This window comes from Amblyraja radiata, chromosome 18, assembly GCF_010909765.2.
Source record: "Amblyraja radiata isolate CabotCenter1 chromosome 18, sAmbRad1.1.pri, whole genome shotgun sequence".
Classification (NCBI taxonomy): domain Eukaryota; kingdom Metazoa; phylum Chordata; class Chondrichthyes; order Rajiformes; family Rajidae; genus Amblyraja; species Amblyraja radiata.
In genome coordinates, this window is record NC_045973.1 from 29,065,862 (window position 1) to 29,090,050 (window position 24,189).

The 24,189-nt window shown below is 43.2% G+C and overlaps 1 protein-coding gene across 7 annotated transcripts in view; it reads right to left on the bottom strand.

The window, feature by feature from the left end:
* Positions 1-24,189, bottom strand: part of col7a1 (collagen type VII alpha 1 chain) — a 240,098-nt gene that overhangs the window by 117,220 nt on the left and 98,689 nt on the right. For all 7 annotated transcript variants that reach the window (XM_033037000.1, XM_033036999.1, XM_033036996.1 and 4 more), the window contains 18 exons: positions 23,163-23,267; positions 22,989-23,060; positions 21,077-21,112; positions 19,695-19,748; positions 18,631-18,699; positions 17,165-17,278; positions 15,489-15,515; positions 14,317-14,370; positions 14,150-14,221; positions 12,416-12,475; positions 10,851-10,886; positions 9,826-9,870; positions 9,269-9,304; positions 8,258-8,302; positions 7,459-7,494; positions 5,749-5,784; positions 3,818-3,850; positions 886-957 (listed from right to left, as the gene is read on the bottom strand). In XM_033037000.1, coding sequence (XP_032892891.1) covers positions 886-957; positions 3,818-3,850; positions 5,749-5,784; positions 7,459-7,494; positions 8,258-8,302; positions 9,269-9,304; positions 9,826-9,870; positions 10,851-10,886; positions 12,416-12,475; positions 14,150-14,221; positions 14,317-14,370; positions 15,489-15,515; positions 17,165-17,278; positions 18,631-18,699; positions 19,695-19,748; positions 21,077-21,112; positions 22,989-23,060; positions 23,163-23,267 — 1,002 coding nt within the window. The remainder of the gene's footprint in view (positions 1-885; positions 958-3,817; positions 3,851-5,748; positions 5,785-7,458; positions 7,495-8,257; positions 8,303-9,268; positions 9,305-9,825; positions 9,871-10,850; positions 10,887-12,415; positions 12,476-14,149; positions 14,222-14,316; positions 14,371-15,488; positions 15,516-17,164; positions 17,279-18,630; positions 18,700-19,694; positions 19,749-21,076; positions 21,113-22,988; positions 23,061-23,162; positions 23,268-24,189) is intronic.

A 24,189-nucleotide genomic window follows, 5' to 3' on the forward strand; every position in this document is an offset into this window, starting at 1 on the left:
AGTCTGTTTAGTTTAGTTTAGTTTAGTTTAGTTTAGAGATACAGCATGGAAACAGGCCCTTTCGCCCACACCGACCAGCAATCACCCGTTCACACTAGTTCTATCCTACACACTAGGGACAATATACAGAAGCCAATTAATCTACAAACCTGCACGTCTTTGAAATGTGGGAGGAAACCTGAGCACCTGGGGAAAACCCACCCAGTCACAGGGAGAATATACAAACTCCATACAGACAGCACCCGTAGTTAGGATCGAATACGGGTCACTGGCCCTGTAAGGCGGTTACTCTATCACTGCAGCACTGTGACGCAATACCACAGCAGCTGGCAATAGTCACCCAGGAGAGGATGGCATGTAATTTGCCTGGATTAATGGAGCAAGTTGCCACGAGTCAGTGTGTGTTCACTGGCCTCGTAACAAACATCTCCCGAAGCAGGCACAATGGTGCTGCTGGCAGAGCTGCTGCCTCACAGCTCCAGACACCCAGCTTCAATCCTGACCTCGGGTGCTCTCCGTGTGTGGAGTTTGCACGTACTCCATGTGACCGCGTGGGTTTCCTCCGCGTGCTTCGGTTTCCTTCCACATCCCAAAGACAAGCAGGTTTGTAGGTTAGTTGTCCTCTGTAAGTTGCCCCTGGTGTGCAGGGAGTGGGTGTGAAAGTCGATGGTTAGAGTGGATTCAGTGGGCCAAAGGTTATGTTTCTAAGCTATGTCTCTAATTACAAAAACAATTATGCTTTGAACTTTACAAAAACAGAAGCCTCTACGAAGATTATCATGCCATAGAATACAAAGATAATTTTCACTTCACGGCATCCAGATGCTCCAACTGTACCTAACATAACAAGTAGTTACAAGGCTGAGACCAGCAACGTTCCCTCACCTTTTCACCCTTGTCTGACTTCTGTCCCTTCAATCCTTTTTCCCCCTGAATTCCTGCGGGTCCTTGTTCACCCTGTGGGTAGAAGACAAAGCAACCATTACAAAGGCTGGCGGGTGCAATGCAGTTGTGGATTCCAGTGCAGTCAGATTTGGGGCATGTGGCAGGTCACAGACTGCGGTTCCTCACAACTTTCACAAGAGCATAAGCTTCACTTTCTGCGCAAACCTCTGACCATGCTTTGCGCTTAGACTCAGTAACTCAGCAGGTCAGGCAGTATCAATGGAGGGAAATGGACAAGACAACCCTTCTTGCCAAGTCTCAGCCTCAGCACACAGTTACAGTGAATATTTTTTTGTATACAGTTCAGTAAAGTATTACCATACCTAAGCACAATCCCTGGGTAAATACAGTGTATAGAAATAGTCCACTGAGACAGTATACAAGAGGGGCCAGGTTTTGGCACAATTTTTAAAGTCCAATCCGGCCTCCGCGCTGGGTCTTCGGGAGCAGTGTCCCATCCAGGCAAGCCCCAGGATGCTGCAGGGCCTCCAGCCATTCCCTCCGGCTGGATTGGCCAAAGAACTGACATCCCTCTCCTCACTGGCCCTGGGTAAAATTGATCGAAGTCACTCACTGCCCCTGCTGTCTCTTGGTCTGAACGACGCAGGTAACAGTAGCAGTAATGATTACATCATTTTTGTGGGGAGGATAACTTTTGGGATCCAAGGAATTCTGATGGCCCATTACATAAATTCCATAGGCTCAAACTTCCCGGGATGTCCTTACCATTGTTGCTCTGGTTGTAGTACAAATAGCTTGGAGTTTACCTGGACAGTAAACTGGACTGGTCCAGGAACGCTGAGGCCCTGGACAAGAAGGGACTGAGCCGGCTGTACTTTTTGAGAAGGCTCCGCTCCTTCAACATCTGCAGTGAGTTGCTGCAGATGTTCTACCAATCGGTGGTAGCCAGGGTCATCTTCTTCTCTGTCATGTGCTGGGGCAGCAGGGCGAAGGTCGTGGACGCCAACAGGATTAACAAGCTCATCAGGAAGGCTGGCTCTGTTCTGGGGAAGGAGTTGGATTCATGGAAGGTTGTCTTGGAGGCGAGGATGCTCCTTAAATTGCGGACCATCTTGGACAATACAGCTCACCCCTTCCATGACGCACTAGTCAATCTGAGGAGTACCTTCAGCAACAGACTGGTTCTTCCAAGATGCACCACAGGAGATCCTTCTTCCCTCTGGCTATCAAACTGTACAACTCCTCTCCCTTCTGTCATGGATAGACTTCTGTCACTGAATAGACTCGGCTTGTACTCGCTAGAATTTAGGAGATTGAGGGGGGATCTTATAGAAACTTACAAAATTCTTAAGGGGTTGGACAGGCTAGATGCAGGAAGATTGTTCCCGATGTTGGGGAAGTCCAGGACAAGGGGTCACAGCTTAAGGATAGAGGGGAAATCCTTTAGGACCGAGATGAGAAAAACATTTTTCACACAGAGAGTGGTGAATCTCTGGAACTCTCTGCCATAGAAGGTAGTTGAGGCCAGTTCATGGGCTATATTTAAGAGGGAGTTAGATGTGGCCCTTGTGGCTAAAGGGATCAGGGGGTACGGGATACTGAGTTGGATGATCAGCCATGATCATATTGAATGGCGGTGCAGGCTCGAAGGGCCGAATGACCTACTCCTGCACCTATTTTCTATGGTTCTATGGGGTGGACTGACTCCCTCTCCCCCCCCCCCCAAATGTTTGCACATCCCCAATCCTTTCCACTCGTCACTTTAATTTCATGTTTCATGCATCTTATGTTTAATGACTGTTAGCAGATCAATTTCCCTCCTGGGATAAATAAAGTTCTATCGTATCGTATCGTATCATAACATTGAACACCTTGTGAAGTCCACCAGTGGAGTGCCACACTCCTGTAGTTTGCACCAGGTGAGGTTTAGCACAGGTTCAATATATCCATTCACTTCAATGGAGAGGAACAACTGCAGGGCAATGTATCAACTAACTTAGAGACACAAGAAACTGCAAATGCTGGAATCTTGAGCAGAAAAACAAAGTTCTGGAGGAACTCATCGGGTCAGGCAGCATCTGTAGAAGGTATGGACAGGCGGCCTGAAATATTGTTTGTCCATTATTTCCATAGATGTTACCTGACCTGCTGAATTCCTCCAGAACTTGTTGTTTATCAACTAATTCAGGTATTTTTTAATTTAATTTAATTAACTTAAATATAATTAACTTTAATGCAATTATTGACCCAAAACATCACCTCTCAATTACCCTGCATGGGTTCTGAGCCACTGAGTTCCTCCAGTGCTTTGTTTTTTGCTCACGATTTCAGTATGTACAGCCGTTTGTATCATCTTATATTATCTTAACTTTTTAAATATTTTATTTGGTAATAATTTTGAATATGGCTAATAATATTAGTGATTAAAATCTTAATGATTAATTGTAATAATTAATATTTCAATGCACAGTCAGTGTTTAATAGTTTTTGAAGAATGGGCAACATCGTAATGATTCCAACTATTTGATGGCTTTGACAACAAGTATACCAGGGGATGAGGCTTCATCTGCTGTCGGAGATTTTTAAGGCTTGGACCTGCTGTTTATGGTGAGAGAAGGCCTCAGTAACCAGGAGCCAGGATTGGGAACACACTTTGGAAAGTGAGCAAAAGGTTTTGATTCGCCCACAATGGGCAGCCCTGCCCATGACAGACCCGTACCCACAATCTGTCCCTTGTTTAGGGAACACAATGTTGGCATCTCCACCTACCATCTCATCCCAGTTTCCCCACTTCAAGCATAAACAGGATGGACTGCAGGAGTTGGCAACAACGCCGGTCCAGGAATGACCTAAAAATGCACAACTAATGAACAGGTCAGGAATGGAAAGAACGGTCTCCTGCATCTCTTACCCGATCACCTTTACGTCCTGATGGTCCAGAGATCTGGAGTGAGACAAAAAGAGTTGCTTCTTTTAGAAAACGTGAATTTTGAGACATGTGAACAAACGTGACGCATTCATGTAAATAAAAAGGAACTGCAGATCCTGGTATACAAAAAAAAAGGACACAAAGTGCTGGGGTAACTCGGCGGGTCAGGCGGCATCTCAGGAGAACATTCCCCATTCCATGCACAATTCCAACGGCAGTAACAAGGTCACCAGCAGGTTATTGTTGCCATAGCCATGTAATCCAATAACTGATTACCGCAATTTCAATGCCAGCTGCTCTTCAAAAGACTTCCTCAGTCTTGACTTTAGAGCGTGGAAGCAAGCCATTCGGCCCACCGAGTCCATGCTGACCAGCAATCAACCCATACACTAGCACTATCCATACACTAGGAACAATTTACAATTTTACCAAAGCCAATTAACCTGCAAACCTGCAAGTCTTTGGAGTTTAGGATTGAAAAAGCGCCCATAAAATCCCCATGCGGTCACAGGTAGAACGTACAAACACTATACAGACAGCACCTCTGGCGCAGTAAGACAGCAACACCACCGTTGCGCCACTGTGCTGCCCCAATTTTGTCTGAAGAAGGGTTTCGGCCCGAAACGTCGCCTATTTCCTTCGCTCCATAGATGCTGCTGCACCCGCTGAGTTTCTCCAGCAATTTTGTGTACCTGGGATTGGAATCTATTTGGTTGGTTCAACATTCCAAACAACAGCACCATCATGTGTCAACTTGTGGCATTACAAGCTGTTAAAATAATTCCTCCCATTATTGTCACCAGTAGATACTTTAACAGGCATTGATTTTCTTGTAGAGACGCTCTGGTTCAGTTTATACCCAAGGTCCCACCCCATTGAGAGCACAGAATGGAGAGAAATTCATCAGGACAGAAATCCAGTCAACATTTGCTGGAACAAACACTTCAATAGTAACTCTGTTTTTCATTGCCAGTGTCCTTGATGCCAGCCCACAACAGCTTTTTCAGTCAATGGGACTGGCTTAGAAGGGGCATCTTGGTCAATATGGATGAGTTGGGCCGGAGGGCCTGTTTCCGTGCTGTATGACTCTAGGACTCAGTCCAGCCTTGCCATGAAAACAAGAATATCATATCATAACTTCAATAGACAACAAGGCCTTGGTAGCCGACAGTATCCCCAATGAATTCAATGGTTCACTGCCAATTACATGAAGACGATAGTTAATGCTGTTACTGATATGGATTGCACTCTATTTAAAGATGATGGAGCAGATTCAATGGTGCCTTTGCAAAGGGAATTGGGGAATAAGTTGCAAGGAAGCAATGTGTAGGTAAAGGATAATGAGCAGGGAGCAGGGAACAACTCAGTCATACAGCACAGAAACAGGCTTTTTGGCCCAACTTATACATGCCGACCAAGATGCCCCATATATACTCATCCCATCTGCCCACGTTTGGCTCATATCCCTCTAAACCTTGCACCTCTCTAAATGTCTTTTAAATGTTGCTATCATATTTACCTCAACTACCTCTTCTGGCAGCTCGTCCCATATACCCTTCACCCTCTGTGTGAAAAAGTTATCCTTCAGGTATCATGTAAATCTTTCCCCTCTCACCTTAAACCTATGTCCCCTTGTTCTTGATTTCCCTACTCTGGGAAACCAGTGTGCATTCACCCTATCTAACCCCCTTGTGATTTTATACACCTCTATAAGATCATGTCTCATCCTCCTGCGCTCTAAGAAATAAAGTCCAAGCCTGCCCCATCTCCCTCTATAGCTCAGCTCCTCAAGTTCCTGGCAACATCCTTGTAAAAAAAAGATCTCCTGGTGACAAATTCTTTAGAGTACAACAGTCTCAGATAGTTGATCCCACCATCCATGCTATTTTATTCCACAATCCCATAACACTTACTGTCTGTCCTGGTTCTCCTCTTTGTCCATCATTTCCCTGCAAATGAAATACATAAGATTTGTTAATAAATGCATTGTGATCTCAGAGAACTGATCCCACGAGGCTCTCTCCTGAGACAGAGTAATGGAAAGAAAATCACCCTCAAATTATTTAATCTGATCGCACAGAAAAGCCACATGACCTACACTATTAAGACCAAGAAGGGATTAAGAACAGGAATGGAAGATGTATTTAACATTGGATACAGGAAATATTTGAACAGTACAAGGAAGAAAAAAAATATTGTTTCATAAAGACCTTTCACACCCTCAAGTGGTCATTATTGCAGTATAGGAAATTTTCACTCAGCAAACTTAACAAACAGCAATGTGAAAACAAAAAGATGAATTATGATGTTGGTTGGGGGATAAATATTAGCCCGGTCAATGAAGTAGTGTTATCGGATCTTTACATCCACTTGGAAGGACATGAATGTCTTTGATTTAGCATCTCGTCCAAACAGTGCAATATTGCACTGAAGTGTCAGTCTTGATTTTGTATCCAGATCTCTGGAATAAGACTAGAATCCTGGATCTCAGGCACAGATACAAGTGTGTAATTCATTGAGCCACATCTGATATTCAGCATCCAGAATAATTAAGGATCAATTGCATTGTATTGACATTTACGTACCTAGTAAGGCCCAATGATATCTGGGTCTAAAGAAGGGTCCCAACCTGAAACACATCTATCCATGCCCTCCAGAGATGCTGCCTGACCCACCAAATTTAGTTTAGTTTAGTTTAGTGTCATGTGTACCGAGTTACAGTGAAAAGCTATTGTTGCATGCTCAACAGTCAGGGGAAAGACTATACATGATTACAATCAAGCCATCCACAGTGTACAGATACATAATTAAGAGAATAACGTTTAGTGCAAGAAAAAGTAAAGTAATGTCGGATTGAAGATAGTCAGAGGATCTACAGTGAGGTAGATGGAGGTCAGGACTGCTCTCTAGTTGGTGATAGGATGGTTTAGTTGTCTGATAGCAGCTGGGAAGAAACTGTCCCTGAATTTGGAGGTGTGTGTTTCCACACATCTGTACCACTTGCCTGATGGGAGAGGGGAGAAGAGGGAGTGACCTGTGTGAGACTGGTCCTTCTCCAGCACTTTGCGTTCGACGCAACATTCCAGCACCTCCAGTTCCTTGCATCTCCTAATGACAACTTCTATCGACAACAGTTTTGAGTTCAACCAGGAGGATGCGATATTCTGACACGTAACTGTGGGGAAGATCAGCAAAGGCTGAGGAGTGGACGCTACATTGGACGTTGAGGTGCCCCATCTGTGGATCAACAGCTTCCCTCTCTGACGTTGATAATCCAACCTAGGCTGGTGCTGTTTTTGGAGTCAACTACTTCATCTCACCTCATCAGTCATGTCTAGGAAGCTACGTGGAAAGTTAATAAAAAGGGAACGAGGACCTAATTCATGAACGGAGAAATGTCTTCAACAGATATTATTTGGGTGCTGGAGAAACTCAGCAGGCCAGGCAGTATCTGTGGAGGGAAACGGACAAACAATTTTATGGGTTATGACCCTTTCTTCTCCACTGAGATAAGAATGTCAGTGAGGAAAAGGACATGGTGCGCATGAGTGACTGCAAGAGACTGGTGGATGGGCGGAGAGTTCTTTCTACTTTGGCTCACATTTTACATCTGATATCCTTACCTTTTCACCTCTTTGACCACTGGGACCTGGCAAACCCTATTCAAAATAAAAACAAATGTGGCATTATTGGAGGATATTTCACAGAACATTTCACAAGTAGTTCTACCCTGAATAGTTAAGACAAACACTCATGATTACAATTGATAAACTGGCAAACCCAAGCAAGTATCTTTCTGGATGAAGGCACTTGATTTTATAGAATCTGTCTAAGTAGCTCACTAAGAAAGTGGAAAGTAGGCAAATTGACAACCTGTGGGTTGCATTAAGAACACTTTTTTTTTCCATTCCAGTTCTGTAATACTATTTCTCATTCAGATAAATAGCAAGACTGATATTCTTTCTCAATCAAGATTCAAGGTTTGTACTCTTCATATTCCCTCACTTACTTCTCCCAATGTTCTCCATCACACTTTCCTGCCCTACACTCTAATCCCACTGTATATATAAAGTCTGTATTTATACTGAAGATGGTTCTGACCCGAAACGACACCTATTCTTTTTCTCCAGAGATGTTGCCTGCCCCACTCAGTTACTCCAGTATTTTGTGTCTATCTTCTTTCTATATAAAGTTGTCTCCTAATAGATTGTTTTACGGATTTCAAAACCTGGCATCTCGGTCTTACAATCCCAATCATCCTTTCTTTTTGTCTTTACAATGTCAACTTTTAATGTCACCCCGATTGCTAATTCTCAATTTATTTCACCTTATTTGTCAAACATTTATTCTACTGGTTGCTCCGCACTGTCTTATTGAACCTTGATCTACAGGAGGCGTGGATGAGATTAGAACAATACTTACCACTGATCCAGGCACACCAGGTGGTCCGATTTGTCCTCGATCTCCCTAAGAATAGAAAATATTGAACTATCATTGTAAGTCTTATGAGTGAAAGTCAGATAGCATCACTTATTTTTATTGTCACATGTACCAAGATAGTGCAATACATTTTTTTGCATATAGATCAGTGCGATTACTGCTATATATATAGACAATCCCCCATTAAGTACCTCATGCATCGAAACATTCCACAGAGTCTATATGCAATAGTCGCCAGATTTTTGCGCCTATTAATGGCACCTGATTAATGCTTAATGATTGACATTGGGAGCCCGGCACACTGGGAACTGAGTCCATACCAATCCCATGTCCACGTGCTCATCATCACAAGCCAAACAATAAGGTGAAGACTCATAATCATTCACTCAGTTATAATCTGTGTTATAAATCCACTTGCTCCCCCCTCCCTCCCCATCCCCATCCCCATAACAATTCAATAACAACATTACCCCAACTTCTAAACTAAATAGGTTTCTGTATTCATTAAATGAAGAGATACGCAGAAAATTGAAAGGAAGAGAGGGAGTCAAGAGGTGATTAACAAAAGGGAAAGGTGGAATACTGAAAAATAGGGTGTGATAGAAAGGATAAAATGAAAGAATGGAAAAATCAGAGAAAAAAAGAAAAACAGTGGGGAAAGATAGACTACCTGACTATAGTAAAAACAAGGAACTGCAGATGCTGCTTTACACAAAATGACATAAAGTACTGGTAGGACAGGCAGCACCTCTGGAGGACATGGATAGGTCTGACGAAGGGTCCTGACCTGAAATGTTACCTATCCATGTTCTCCAGAGATGTTGCCTGACCCACTGAGTTACTCTAGCACTTTGTGTCTGTTTGCCTGACTGCAGCGCCTTCCACAGCTTTGGATCATTCTATAGCACTTTATATTCCACAGAGTGTTTTTGAAGTGTTGTAATTGTTGAAACACTGAAACCAAACTCGAATGAATATACAACGGTCTGTTACCTTAAGGCCGGGTGATCCAGCAGTCCCTGTCTCTCCCTGTCAATAGAGAACAACATAATTAATCACAAACACTTTCTATACTGTCCATTTATAAACAATTGGGAGAGAATATAACATTGCTAATACATCAACATGGGATCGTCCCCTCATTGGTATTGAGTATGAATCATGAGTAAGGGTGATGAGTAAGGATGTTGTCTCCAAACCATAGTTCATCTCCAGACAAGTTCAGAAGCTTTTATTGGCCATCCCTACCTGCCCTCAGGAAGGTGACTGTGCACTGTCTTCTTGAACCACCCTGGTCTTTTTGGTGAAGGTGCTTCCACAATGCTGTTGGTGAGGGCGTTCCAGGATTTAGATTCAGTGATGAAGGATTGGAGGTTTGTTTGGAGCGTGACTTGGAGGGGATCCAATAAGTGAGAGAGCCCCAATGCACCTGTCATTCTTAATCTAATCTAGAGTGGCCTCGACAGTATATATTTAAAACAATTATGCCCAGTAAAACTTCCGAATGAAGGGTTGTTACACATAATAGATGGGGAAAGAGGTGCACTTACCCGGAATCCTGGTGGACCAGATTCACCTGGCAGGCCTCTGTCACCCTGTCAACACACACACAACGAGAGAATATATTAAAGTGCAACAATAAGGCTGAGAGGCACTATATTTGGGGGCTTTTGCTTCCTTCCAAATCTCTCCACAGGTAATCAGGGTCATTTGTAATTTTACATTTTACTATTGTCCAGTTTTGCAGCAATGAATAACCTTCGCACAGACCAAAACTCTGGGGCTCATTGCTTTGTTCAGGCACTTAGCATGTTTTTGTTTAGCTTAAGCTTTAGTTATCGTTCTAGAGATACAATATGGAAACAGGCTCTTCAGCCCACCGAGTCCATGCTGGCCAGTGATCACCTGGACATTAGTTATGTCCTACACACTAGGATCCAATCATGTTTAATGCAGACATGGTGGGACGAAGGGACGATTCTGTGCTGCACTGTTCTAAATGAGATTCCCCAATTATAAAATGAGCTCATAGAGATATTTATTAATAGTCAAGATTTATCTCTTTGTTTAAAAAAAGGACAAGGGGAAGCCCAAAGTATTTCTGGTGAATGTAATCACTATCTGTATGTAAGTAAAATATTTTTATGCTCTTCCACATATTTGAACAGTGAGTTTCTCAGCGAAATACAGATATGGTGACTTGTCCGAAGTACATTCTGTTTGATAATTTACTAATTTCCATGTCTAACTGCACAGATATGCTTTCTGGATGTTTCTACCCCAATTTCCACATTCATATGAATCAGCAGTGATTCACTATTACTTCAACAATATAATCCAGGCCGGTAAAACCTGGTATTCTGGGCCAATTATTTCTCCCTACCTTCTTGATAAATAAATGAAAACAGCAAACTCTGCAAAATCCACCCAACATTAATTATATCCAAGACCCTCTACTAACCCACAGACCTGGGAGAAAATGGAAGATTCTATAGAGAGGGATCGAGGAAGAATTAAACATGTTCATTTTAATCAGAATAAGGAAAACACAAAGTGTGCTGAAGATGGCACTTGCCTTTTCTCCTTGTTCACCTTGAGATCCTCTGGGACCCTAAAGAAATAGGAAATTAATGGTAACATTTGTTGTTTTGAAACTTGTACCACATGAGATGAAGCCAAGTAAATTTTGCGGTGCCTTTATTCTAAACTTTCTTTGCGTTTACTCTGATCTTGAACTGACCTCAAGTGGTGGCCAGGGACATATGTTCTAATTGACCTTAAGCAAACTTAGCGGTAAGGTGATAAGAGTCATAGAGTTATATAATACAGAAACAGGCCTTTGGGCCCAACTCGTCCATGCCAATCACGATGAACCATCTAAGCTAGTCACATTTTACCATGTTTGGCCACTTCCGTCTCAACCATTCCTGTTCATGTACTGACCCAAATATCATTCAATTATTGTTGTAGTACCTGCCTGAACGACATCCTCCCGCTGCTCGTTCCCTATACCCTCCACCCTCTGTGTAAGTTATTGGGGGCAAATCCTCCAAAATTATGGAAGAACTTGGATAAGGACATGGATAGTTTAAAAAGACAGATTTGCTGGCTGCAACGGAACCCCCCCCCCCCCCCCCCCCCCCAATCCACAGAAAGAATCAATTTCAAGTTTCAAACCCGTCTGGCCTGTGGACTTGGACATCACACAACGGTGTGAACAGGAAAGGCTGAGACGGAGATAACGAGATTCTCTTGGATACACAAAGGAAGGAACAAAGCCTCAGCAGACGCTGGTAAACAGGCCAGCACAAGCACAATCACCATCGGGGATGATAACGATCAGGCTGAGGGATCATGACATCAGCAAACCCCTTATCATCGGAAGCCTATTGTTCATGCCAGATCGAAACTGGGAAACATCAAAAGAACCCCTTTTATCCAGAGGACCACCTGGGGGTTTCAAAGGAAGCTCAGGTATAAAAGTCGAAGTCAAGCCAGAACTCTTTCTCTCTTCCTGCTCTTTCTGCTCTGCTGGACAGCTCGTGGGCCTGCATCGACTTAGCTGTGAGTATCCTGGTGACCTGGTGAACTTCCCGAAATAGGATAGAGGTCGAGGGGGAGTAAAATTGTGTTAAAAGTAAGTTTTACGACGTGCCCGATAGTCTTCTGTCCATAGTCTTAGTTTAAAGCATAAGTTTAGCCACGTATTGTGTAGTGTTGGTGAGATTCGATTTCTCATTGTTTAATAAAGCCTGTAAATTTTAGACTTGCTTTGAGTCCATCTTGGTTTCTGTTTTCTCTCATCTGGTCAATTCAACCTTTTATCATATCCCACCATAATTCCGAGGTCTAGAACCTAGGGGAATCCTTTTTGTGGAGTAAAGGGAAACGCAAAACCCCTACATCTGTGTGAAAAAGTTACCCCTTGGTAACACTCTGACATCCATTGTTTTTCTTGGTCAGATCCATTGGCTGAGACCTGGTTGGGAGTTGATCGACACAGATATCATGGGACGTGGGGCCTGTTCCTGTGTTGGTCTGTTCTATGTTCCAGTTGAAAGAATATATGGAAGTTCTCTCCACATTCATTTAACAGAAGAATTAACCCTGCCGTTTGTTGAGATTTGCAACTTCACTAACCCGATCACCTGGTTCTCCTTGGCGGCCAGGTGCTCCCGGGAAACCCTCACCCGCGTTTCCCTGGAAAAACAGAGAGAAAATTAAAGGATCAGTTTTCAAAGATGCAATTTCTAATCCGTTCTGTCCTTTTTTACAACCATGGTGCTATCAGTTTCTCACTCTGACATGTTTTCAGCAAGCTCAGTCCTTAATCCAATTATTCCTGAAACAGCCTCCTGCCCTATGGAAAATGCACTACTTTAGGCTGTGTGGAAACAGGCCCTTCGGCCCACCAAGTCCATGCCGACCAGCGATCATTCCGTAAACTAGCAATGTTTTACACACTAGGAACAATTAATAATTTTACTAAAGCCAATTAACCTACAAACCTGTACGTCTTTGGAGTGTTGGAGGAAACCTGAACACCTGGAGAAAACCCATGCAGTCACAGAACTTACAAACTCCATACAGACAGCATCCGTAGACAGGATCGAACCGGGGTCTCTGGCATTGTAAGGTAGCAACTCTACTGCTGCGTCACTGAATCACCCCTGGAGATAAACCTTCATTTCTTCTGTCTCTACTCCACCAACTCCACCATGTAAAGCACTTGTTGGCAAAAGTGAACCAAATGGACCAAGCTAAAAGTTAAGACACAAGGTGCTGGAGTAACTCAGTGGTTCAGGCAGCATCCCTGGAGAATGTAGATACTGTAGGTGATGTTTCAGGTCATGGCGTTTCAGGTCTTGGGAGAGAAGAAGGGTCCTGATTTGAAAAGTCTCCTATCCATGTTTTTCATTTCCTTATGACATAGAAGGTGGTAGTTTGGCCCATTGAGTCAATGCTATCCCCCCACCTATTTTCTCAAAACCTATTCCTTCTCACATGTCCACCAACTCCCTCACTGATTGTCCTCAACCACCTACACAGAAGGTAATTTATAGTACGTAACTTACCTGGCAACCAACAAAGGTCTTTGGGATGTTCAGAGTTTAGAGATACAGCTTAGAAACAGGGCCTTTGGCTCAGCAAGTCCACGCCGACCATTGATCACCCGTACACTAGTTCTACGTTATCCCACTTTTACATCATACACACTAGTGGCAATTTACAGAGGCCAATTAATTTACAAGTCTTTGTGTCGTCAGAATTGAAACCGTGTCTCTGGTGCTGTGAGGCAGCAACTCTATAGCTTTGCCACGTTGCTGTCCTGACTCAGGGAGGATGTGAAACTAAAGCACCCAGGAAAACCCCGGCAGTCACAAGGAGTCGAAACGCAAAATGTTGGAGTAACTCACCGGATCAGGTAGCATCTCTGGAGGACTCGGATAAGTGACTTTTCGTGCTGGTACCCTTCTTCAGACAGGTTCTCCAGCATTTTTGTGATCTATCCGTGTCCTTCAGAGATGCTGTCTGACTCGTTGAATTGCTCTGGCACTTTATGTGTTTCAGGATTTCAGCATCTGCCGTTCCTTGTGTCTCCTGTCACAGGGAAACGTATAAACACCACACAAGTAATACAGAGGAAAGGATTGAACCTGGGTCACTGGAACTGTGAGGTAGCAATATTACTTGCTTTGGCAATGTTGCCAATAAATATGCAATTGGCAACATTATCAATCTAATTCTCCTTGAGAGGATAGCAAAGAGGTTCTCCCCCATGACAGGTGGACTTCTAAAACCACTGCAGCAAGAGTGGTGATGGTGCCCTTCTGAAAGTGATGTTCTTTGCTTATGGAAATAATTGGTACTTACCGTGTCACCTTTCTGTCCCACACTCCCTCGTGGCCCTCCTGGCCCTGTGTTCCCTGTCTCACCAGGATGCCCCTTGAATGAAACAATATTGTTATTTCTAACCTGTGAAATTGCTCACTATTATTGCGTTTAATTTTAGCAGTATTCCCATTGGATAGCATACTCACCGATGCACCAGGCTCCCCTTTCTGACCTGCTCCACCCTCTGATGTTCCCTTAAACTGTGGGAAAAGTCAAATCGCCAGTCAGACTCTGATCTGCTTTTACACTGTCAGAAGTTCTCCCCACTGCCATGGAAGTTCCATTTTATACAGATTTGTTTAGTTTAGTTTATTATTGTCACATGTACTGAGGTACAGTGAGAAGTTTTTGTTTGCATGCTAGCTATTCAGAGAAAAGACTGTACACAAACACAATCAAGCTGCTCACAGTGCACAAATGAGGGGCACAAAATTCAGTGGAAGATATAACATTGAGGTCCGATTGAAGATTGATTAAAGATCTGCATTGAGGTAGATGGGAGGTCAGGACTGCAGTCTAGCTGATGAAAGGGCCATTCAGTTCCCTGATAACAGCTGGGTAGAAACTCTCCCTGAATCTGGAGATGTGAGTTTTCAAACTTCTATACCTCTTGCCTGATGGGTGAGGGGAGAAGAGGGAGTGACCAGGGGGAGACTGGTCATTGATGACATTGTGCAGCATCCAGGGGGTCCTGACATGACATTATTGTGGGCAGAATACAAGGTGACGGTGAGGAGACAGACAAAAATAAAATCTCACAGATCTCAAATCAATCCTTTTGCAGCCTACTGAAGATGATGTGTGGACAATTGAAAGTGCTGCTGCCTCCAACAAGAATAGGCAACATGATTTAAAATATGATTTAAGTAATTTGGACCATTACTGCTGGGACTTTGCTCTGGGAAACAGTCTGTGGAATGACCACTTGCAGGTCAACATGCATCAGAATAACATAAATAACATATGGTGATTTGTATGACGTGCAGGTAGATATTCATTTATTTGAAGTCAAAAAAGGCCATTCTGCCCATGCCAGCTCTCACCAGAGTACACCACGTGCAGAGGTTTGTTCTGGATCACACGTGTTAAATACATGATACGGTGACAATAGAACTGGATTTCAGGTATGGATACAGGCCACAACCATCAAACATTTCACTTCAGAACCACAAAGCAAATTTCTAACCCAGCTTATCTGATCTAACAATTGAAACCATGTCAGCTGGCGTAAGTGAGAACTGATGAAAATAAATCAGGAGGGAGTTAAGTGCCCGGAAAAAAATCAACTAAATGACGATTAAATAAAACATTCACTTACTCCCTCAGCGGGATCTCCCTTCTCCCCCTGCAACACAATGACAAAGACAGTAAGTAAAAGATTCTAATGACAACTGTCTCCAAAGAATAATAAACCATTCTTTATATAATGCCATTAACATCTGGAGTAAGACACAAATATCTCTAACCATTATGGTTATGAATATAATGTCGCCACTCGGCCAGTACTAAGTCTGTTCAGGCCCCAGAACACCACTTAAACCTCTAGTTGAAGGTAATTATTTGGTGACCACCAAACAGAGTTGCTGAACAGTTTAACTCAACGCAGTTATGAACTGTGACTAGAGCTAGTACAGTTGCAAAACAAACATGCTCAGCCAGTCAAGCAGCACCTGTGGAAAGAGAAATCAGCCAATGAATTGTGTTAACGACCTTTTCCCCAGAGCTACGGGGAAGAGTGGAGGGATTGCTGTTTCCAAAGCAGAGCTGCGAGAGGAGTGAGATATAAGACATAAACTTATATGGAGATAGGTTAAGACAGAAGCAGTGATAAGGAGTATGTGTATTGACTATTGGCAAGAGGTTTTAAAGAAACACGGTGAGAAAAGAATACAAGCGTGGTGATGGGAAACTTTCACACCATTGTCATTGAAAAGTGGACCGCTGCCCCATCATTGTTGCTGGGTCTAAATCCTAGGCTTCCCTCGCCATCAGCAGTATAGGAGTCCCTTTACCAAACAGGTTACAGCAATCCAAGCAGCCAACTCACCGCCATCCTCTCAAAGGCTGTTAAGGATGAGCAATAAACACTGGGTTTGCCAGCAATTCCAAGATCTCCCAAAACAAATTATAAGAAAAGCTACAACCATCTGCATTTTCTCCACATTCTCTGTAATTCATTCCCAACACATACCTATTGAAGACACAAGGAACTGCAGATGCTGGTTTACAAAATAGACATAAAGTGCTGGAGTAAATCAGTGGGTCAAGCAGCGTCTCTGGAGAACATAGATAGATGGTGTTTCGGGTGGGATCCTTCATACTGTTGGTAGTCAAGGGGAGAAAGCTGGGTGGGAGCTAGAGAAGTCTGGCAAGTGATAGGTGGATACAGGTGAAAGGGGGCGGAGTATTTGATTGGCATATGGTTGGACAAATGCCAGAGATAAAAAGACAAGAAGTATGAGATAAGGGTGGAAGAGGTGTAAAATGTGAAGCCAGAGGAAGGAATATAGGTGGAAAGGGAAAGTGGAAATGGAGAAATGGATGTGCATTCAGGTGGAGCACTGGGAAAAGTGGGGGGAGGGGGGTGGAGAGGAAGAGGGTGTTTGCAGACTAGTCATCCAAAATCCTAAAAGTTCATACCTGGGTTGTAAGTCACACAAACAGAATATGAGGTGCTGATCCTCCAATTTGAATGTAGCCTCACTCTGGCAATGGAGAAAACCTTTGAACTAATCAACAGTTTTGAAAGTTCCAAATTAGCCCAAGAACACATAACTATTATTGGGCTGAGAGTTCAAGATTTCTATTAAAATTTGTATGAAAACGTGCTTCTATTCCATTCTAAGACTGTCTGAAAAGGGGTCTTGACCTGAAACGTCATCTATCCATGTTCTGCAATGATGCTGCCTGACCCGCTGAGTTACTCCAGCACTCTGTGTCTCTTTTTGTAAACCAGCATCTGCAGTTTCTTATGTCTAGGAGGTGACAACATACCTTGATGGACCTCCCCTCAGGGCCCGGAGGTCCTATGGGACCCTGTGGTCCTACACGACCAGGCTGCCCACTTTCACCTCTCAGTCCAGGAGGACCAAATGAGCCAGGAACACCCTGCGATAGAAAAATGGAAAGATATATTAAAGTATCTACTCTCATCATCATTTGGCATTGCATAAAAGGTCAACCATATACTGTTTTTTACTCAGCATCTACATGGTAGCAAAACATTCCAAGGCATGTCACAATACAAAATCTGATGCTGAGCTACACATTAGGGCAGATGGCCCTGATCAGTGAAAGGAAGAGAGATAGGTAGAGAAAAAGATGGACAGAATTCCAAAATGCACCATCTTGGCAGCCAGCAATGGTGGAATGGTTCAAATTGGCAATATTAAAGAGGGCATAACTGTGCAAGTGCAGAGTTTGAGAGGTTGTTGCAGTATTGGATGAGAATGTACAATTCTATTACTTTTCAACAAATGATACGACTTTAGCAAATGCCAAAAGATGAAGAAGTTAAAAAAATTACAAAGGGCAAATGTGGTTTTGTTTCTTCATGGAAATTGATGACAAGGCTTGTGCATTCTACTCAGGCAAAGTGTGATTGAAGTCCTCCAATGCGAGGAAATGTCAGAGATTGTTTCAATCTGGTAACCTGCAGCAGGTCAGTCTTTGTACGTCAGTCATCATTACAGTCCTTTTCAATGGACATACGGTGATGTTTATCCTTTTATATACTGAGTTCAGTGGTAAGCTTACCCCAAACATGGTCTGGCTTAGTGGGATTGAACATTCATGCACAAGCTATGATTTTTTAAATGGTAATCTAAGTTTTAGTGATTGTTGATCTTCATTTGTTTGCAAGTTAGTTCCAACTTTGGAAAGACTATGATATAATGACATTCTCTGAACTATTAGTACAATCTCATGATCACCAAAAACCTTCACAATAAATTCAGCTTAAGCAATGCACTGTGAATGATGAATGTAATCATCTGTGATCACTATGACATTATCATCAATAATCATTGCGATTGCTGCAAGAAGAATTTCATTGTTCTGTTTCAGTACTTATGGCAATGAAATACTCTTGACTTGACTCTTGACTCTTGACGTAATATCTAGAAATGGTCACCAAGGGATGACCAAATAAAGTCAGGGATTTGAATAGAAATGATGTGGGGAGATGTTTCCACTGGCTAAAGAGATCAGAACAAAGAGCCAGAAATAACATAATAAATCCCATGAGGAATGTGGCAAAAACCTTTCTCATCCAGAGGTTGGTGAGAAAGTGAAACTCCTTTCCACATGTAATTGAGGATAATGCCATTAACCTCTTTAAAGAGAGAGATACGTTGAAAGGGGTGGATGAAGGAGAATGAGAAAGGGCTCGAGTCAACAATAAACACTGAATGGATTGTTCCATGCTGTCACATCTATGTAATCAGAGAGGGTTCACATACGGGACGACCTGGCTCTCCCTTTCTGCCTGGGTATCTTCCATTGCCATCAATCACAGTGCCAGGCTCACCCTGAAAGAGAGAGAAATCAGAATGTTAAACTAGAACAGAAGGCAGAGAATCAGGAGTACACCTGTTCTATCATTCCATCAGGTCTCATCTATTCCTTTACCTTCAACATCTTCCTTATCTAAAAATATCTGTTTATCAATCTGTCTATCTATTTGTCTGTTATTCTGTCTATTTATTTGTTTCTCTGTCCATCTATCTATAGATTTGTCTCTCTGTAAGTCTGTCTGTATCTGTCTGTCTGCGTCTGTCTGCCTGTGTCTGTCTGTCCTTAAGTCTGTCTGTAGGTCTATCTACAGGTTTATCCACAGATCTATCTACAGGTCTTTCTACAAGTCTATCTACAAGCCTAGCTATAGGTCTAGCTATAGGTCTAGCTATAGGCCTATTCATATCTATCTATGGGTTTATCTATGAGTCTATCTATGGGTCTATCCATAGATCTATCTGGGAAGTGGATGCGAAACTGGGATAACATAGAACAAGTGAATGGGTGATCAATGGTCAGCGTGCACTTGGTGGGTCGATGGGCCTGTTTCCACGCTGTATCTCTAAATTAAACTACTTACAATGCATCAATGCCACTTATATTTTCTTTTTGAACAATACACCAATGAATTGTTTGGGCACATGTAGCAATCTCTCCATGAAAGTTATAATGAACCCACTATAATGATAATACACGTATTATATAGTTAGTACTCTCTGGGCACGTTGCCTTTTTTCTATATTGTACTTTAAGCCATCTCAACTGTAGTTCTTAGTGGAAACAAGGAACTGTAGATGTTAGTTTACAAAAAAAAAAACACAAAGTGCTGGAGTAACTCAGCGGGTCAGGCAGCACCTCTGGAGAACATGAATAGGTGATGTTTTGGGTCGGGACCCTTCTTCAGAAACATCAGCTATCTATCCAGAGATGCCTCCTGACCCGCTCAGTTACTCCAGCACTTGGTATAGTTCTCAGCACTTGTCTTAAATGAACAGTTGACTATACGCACCCTTTCACCTTTGGGACCAACAGGTCCCATTCTTCCTGTAATCCCATGCTCCCCCTGAAACAAGAAACATATTTCAGAATCACGACCAACCCTTGTTTGACACATTGAGTAGTAACAACAAAAAGCCTTGCATTTCCATAGAGCCTTTCACAACCTTAGGACAACCAATACTCTTCACAGCCAATAAAGTACATTTGCAGAGTGCTCACTGTTATAATGTAGGAAACACAACAGCCAATTTCTGCACAGCATGTTCTCACTAACAGTAACATGACAATTACCAAAGAACTCTTGTAGATACCGGTTGGAGAGTAAATGCTGTCAGGGATAGAATGTACTTCTTCTTCAGAGAAGACACAACAACCATTCACCTCACCTCCTGTACTTCCATAGATTGGCTGCTAAGGAGATTAAACCTTCTTTCAGCAGAGGATATGAACAAAAAAAGCTCTGGAGTACTTCAGTGGGTCAGGCAGCATCTCTGGAGAACATGGATAGGTGACATTTTGGTGAGGAACTTTCTTCAGACTGTTTAGATTGCAGAATGTCTGCTTATCCAGTATCAGGCAGATGAACAGTGATCCGATAGAAGTTTAGAAAATTATGTGTGACTAAGGCAGGTATAATCTGTTTCCCATGGTGGAAGTGACTAAGTTTAGAGGCCATAAGTATAAGGTGAAAGGTTTAGAGGGGATCTGAAAATGATTTTTTTCCAAACGGATTGGTCAGAATCTGGAACGCGTTGCCTGAGGAGGCAGTGACTGTCATGGCGTGCCAGGGCATGCATGTCTACAGACTAATGCAGGTAAATGGGATTAGTACAAATGGTGCAGTGATCAGCAGGGAGGTGGTGGATTGGAGAGCAGCGCACCACCTCCATGACTCTACGGCACACCTCACCTCTCATCAAACTTCACAAAGGGGCAGCGGAGTGGAGCAGCGTAGAGTTGCTGCCTTATGGCCCCAGAGACTGCGTTCGATCCTGACTATGGGGTGCTACCTGTACAGAGTTTGTACAGTATGTTCTCCCTGTGACCGCATGTGTTTTCTCCGGGTGCACACTCCAGACATACAGGTTTGTAAGTTAATTGTCTTCAGTAAAATTGTAAATTGTCCCTATTGTGTAGGATAGACCTTGTGTACGGGGTGATTGCTGGTCGGCGCGGACCTGGTGGGCTGAAGGAACTATTTCCCCATTGTATCTCTAAAGTCTAAAGGGTTATCTAAACAAGTTGCAGGGAAACAGTGTAATATAGGAAGCCTAAAACATCATCTCGTGCTTTTAAATTGTTGGCTGCCAGGTTAAGAGGTTTTGGTTTTAGTAATTTAACTGACTGAAGATAGTATTGATTATATTTTTCCACTTTGAAACGTATACTTACTGGATTTCCTCTCAGTCCTGGAATACCTGCATTTCCCTGAAAAAAATAAGTTCCATGGTCACTTATGCAACATGAATGAACATGTATATTTGATTGAAATTTAAATGAAGACGGAACTTTATTTCCATTATGGAAAAATCAAATAATAAAGGGCATGGCTTTAAGATGAGAGGGGCAAATTATAAATTATAAAATGTGTGGGCCAAGTAATTGTACACAGTGAATGGCTCAACTGTAATCACATATTGTATTTTCGCTGACAGGTTAGCATGCAACAAAAGCTTTTCCGACAAAAGTATTGTCACCTTGGTACAAGTGACAATAAACTAAACTCAAACTCAACATCGGTGGTGGGGAAGATGCTGGAGTCAATTATAATACATGAAATAGCCACACATTTTGATAGCAGTAACAGGATCGGTCCAAGTCAGCATGGATTTACGAAGGGGAAATCATGCTTGACTAATCTTCTGGAATTTTTTGGGGATGTAACTAGGAAAATGGATAAGGAACGCCAGTGGATGTAGGGTACCTGGACTTGCAGAAAGCCTTTGATAAGGTTCCACATAGGAGATTAGTGGGCAAAATTAGGGCACGGTATTGTGGGTAGCGTGCTGACATGGGTAGAAAATTGGTTGTCAGACAGGAAACAAAGAGTAGGGATTAACGGGTCCCTTTCAGAATGGCAGGCAGTGACTAGTGGGGTACCGCAAGGCTCGGTGCTGGGACCGCATCTATATACAGTGAACATCAATTATTTAGATGATGGGATTCAAAGTAACATCAGCAAATTTGCAGCTGACACAAAGCTGGGTGGCAGTGTGAACTGTGAGGAGGATGCTATGAGAATGCAGGGTGACTTGGACAGGTTGGGTGAGTGGGCAAAAGCATGGTAGATGCTGTTTAATGTGGATAAATGTGAGGTTATCCACTTTGGTAGCAAAAACAGGAAGGCAGATTATTATGTAAATGGTGTCAAGTTGGGAAAAGGGCAAGTACAACAGAATCTTGTTCATCAGTCAATGGTAGTAAGCATGCAGAGAAGTTGAGTATAGGAGCAAAGAGGTCCTTCTGCAGTTGTACAGGGCCCTAGTGAGACCACACCTGGAGTATTCTGTGCAGTTTTGGTCCCATAATTTGAGGAAGGACATTCCTGCATTGAGGTAGGTTTACAAGGTTAATTCCCGGGATGGCGGGACTGTCATATGCTGAGAGAATGGAGCGGCTGGGCTTGTATACTCTGGAGTTTAGAAGGATGAGCAGGGATCTTATTGAAACATATAAGATTATTAAGGGTTTGGACACGCTAGAGGCAGGAAACATGTTCCCGATGTTGGGGGAGTCCAGAACCAGGGGCCACAGTTTAAGAATAAGGGGTAAGCCATTTAGATCAGAGACGAGGAAACACTTTTTCACATGGAGAGTTGTGAGTCTGTGGAATTCTCTGCCTCAGAGGGCGGTGGTGGCCGGTTCTCAGAATACTTTCAAGAGAGAGCTAGATAGGGCTCTTAAAGATAGCGGAGTCAGGGGATATGGGGAGAAGAAAGGAACGGGGTACTGATTGGGGATGATCAGCCATGATCACATTGAATGGCGTTGCTGGCTCGAAGGGCCGAATGACCTACTCCTGCACCTATTGTCTATTGGTAACTATTTCTCAAGGTACGTCCTTTTATTCTGAGGCTATGGCCTCCGGTCCTATACTCTCCCACTACTACTAGGTTTGTTATAAGTCACCTAAAATTGGAGAATTTAATATTCATACAGCTGGATTGTAAGCTACCCAAGCAGAGTATGAGGTGCTGTTCCTCCAATTAGCGTGAGGCCCCACTCTAGCAATGGAAGAGGCCCGGGACAGAAAGGTTGGTGTAGGAACGGGAAAGGAGTATAGGTGGGTGCGTGAGGTACTAACCGATGGTCCGGGTAAGCCTGGGTTTCCTGGCCTGCCGGGTGATCCTGGTGCCCCATCTCTCCCTGGATATGCCTAGAAAGTTGAAACATTCCACAAGTCATTGAGATGGCCTTTGTAAACGATGTTACAACCTGGCCATGAACGAGAAGGAGAAGGTACATGTTGGGTACTCACCGGATCCCCTTTCTCACCCTTCAACCCATGAGTGCCTCCGTCACTAGTGCCCGGTGGTCCAACTGGTCCCATCGGACCTCGGGATCCCGGTAACCCAGGCTGACCCTGATGAACAAAAGCCAACATTACTGCTTCAGTTAGAGCTTAATACAGCACACTCACACAGTTTAATCACTACAGTGTCTTTACATTGGAAAAAAAATACAGATGGGAGTCTACCAGGATGTTACCTGGACTTGCGGGCTTGAGTTAGAGGGATAGGCTGGATAGACTTAGACTTTTCTATATTGAGTATAGGAGGCTGAGGAATGACCTTATTGAGGTGTGCAAGATCACGAGGGGCATGGATAAAGTGAACACACACAGTCTTTACCCCAGGGTGGTGGATTCTAAAACTAGGGGGCAAAGACTTAAGATGAGAGGGGAGAGATTTAAGGACCACAGAGATAACGTTTTTCACTCAGAGGGTGGCCCTTGTCTGGAGTGAGCTGTCAGAGGAAGCTATAGAAACAGATGCAATTGCGACTTTCAACAAACATTTAGACAGATATATTGATAGGAAGGGTTCAGAGGGCTAAATGAAGGCAAATGGGACTAGCCCAGAATGCCATACCAGTTGACAACGTCAGGTTGAGTCAAAGTGCCTGTTTTCATGCTGTGATTCAAAAGGAAAACTTCAGAATTGGATCTCACATTCTATGTGCCTCGCGCTAACTTCAATGGAAAATTATAATGTAAAATCATTGCAAATTGCATAAACTAGGGATTTTCCTGCCAGTGTCGCAAAGAAGCCTCTGTGTGCATTGTGATGTCTAATGAGCTGCAGAGCAAGCCTGGGCTTCAGTAATGAGATGTCCATCCCTGTATATGTGTGGCACACTGATATCGTGGACTGCCCTCAGAAACAGGCCTTCACATCACACGCTCCATTGCTACTTGCATTACAGTAGCGGGAACCTGCTTCAAGTAGTTCCCATTTAACCATCAAAATGGCTCTCCTTCAGGTTCCCGATAGGCCAGTGACCAC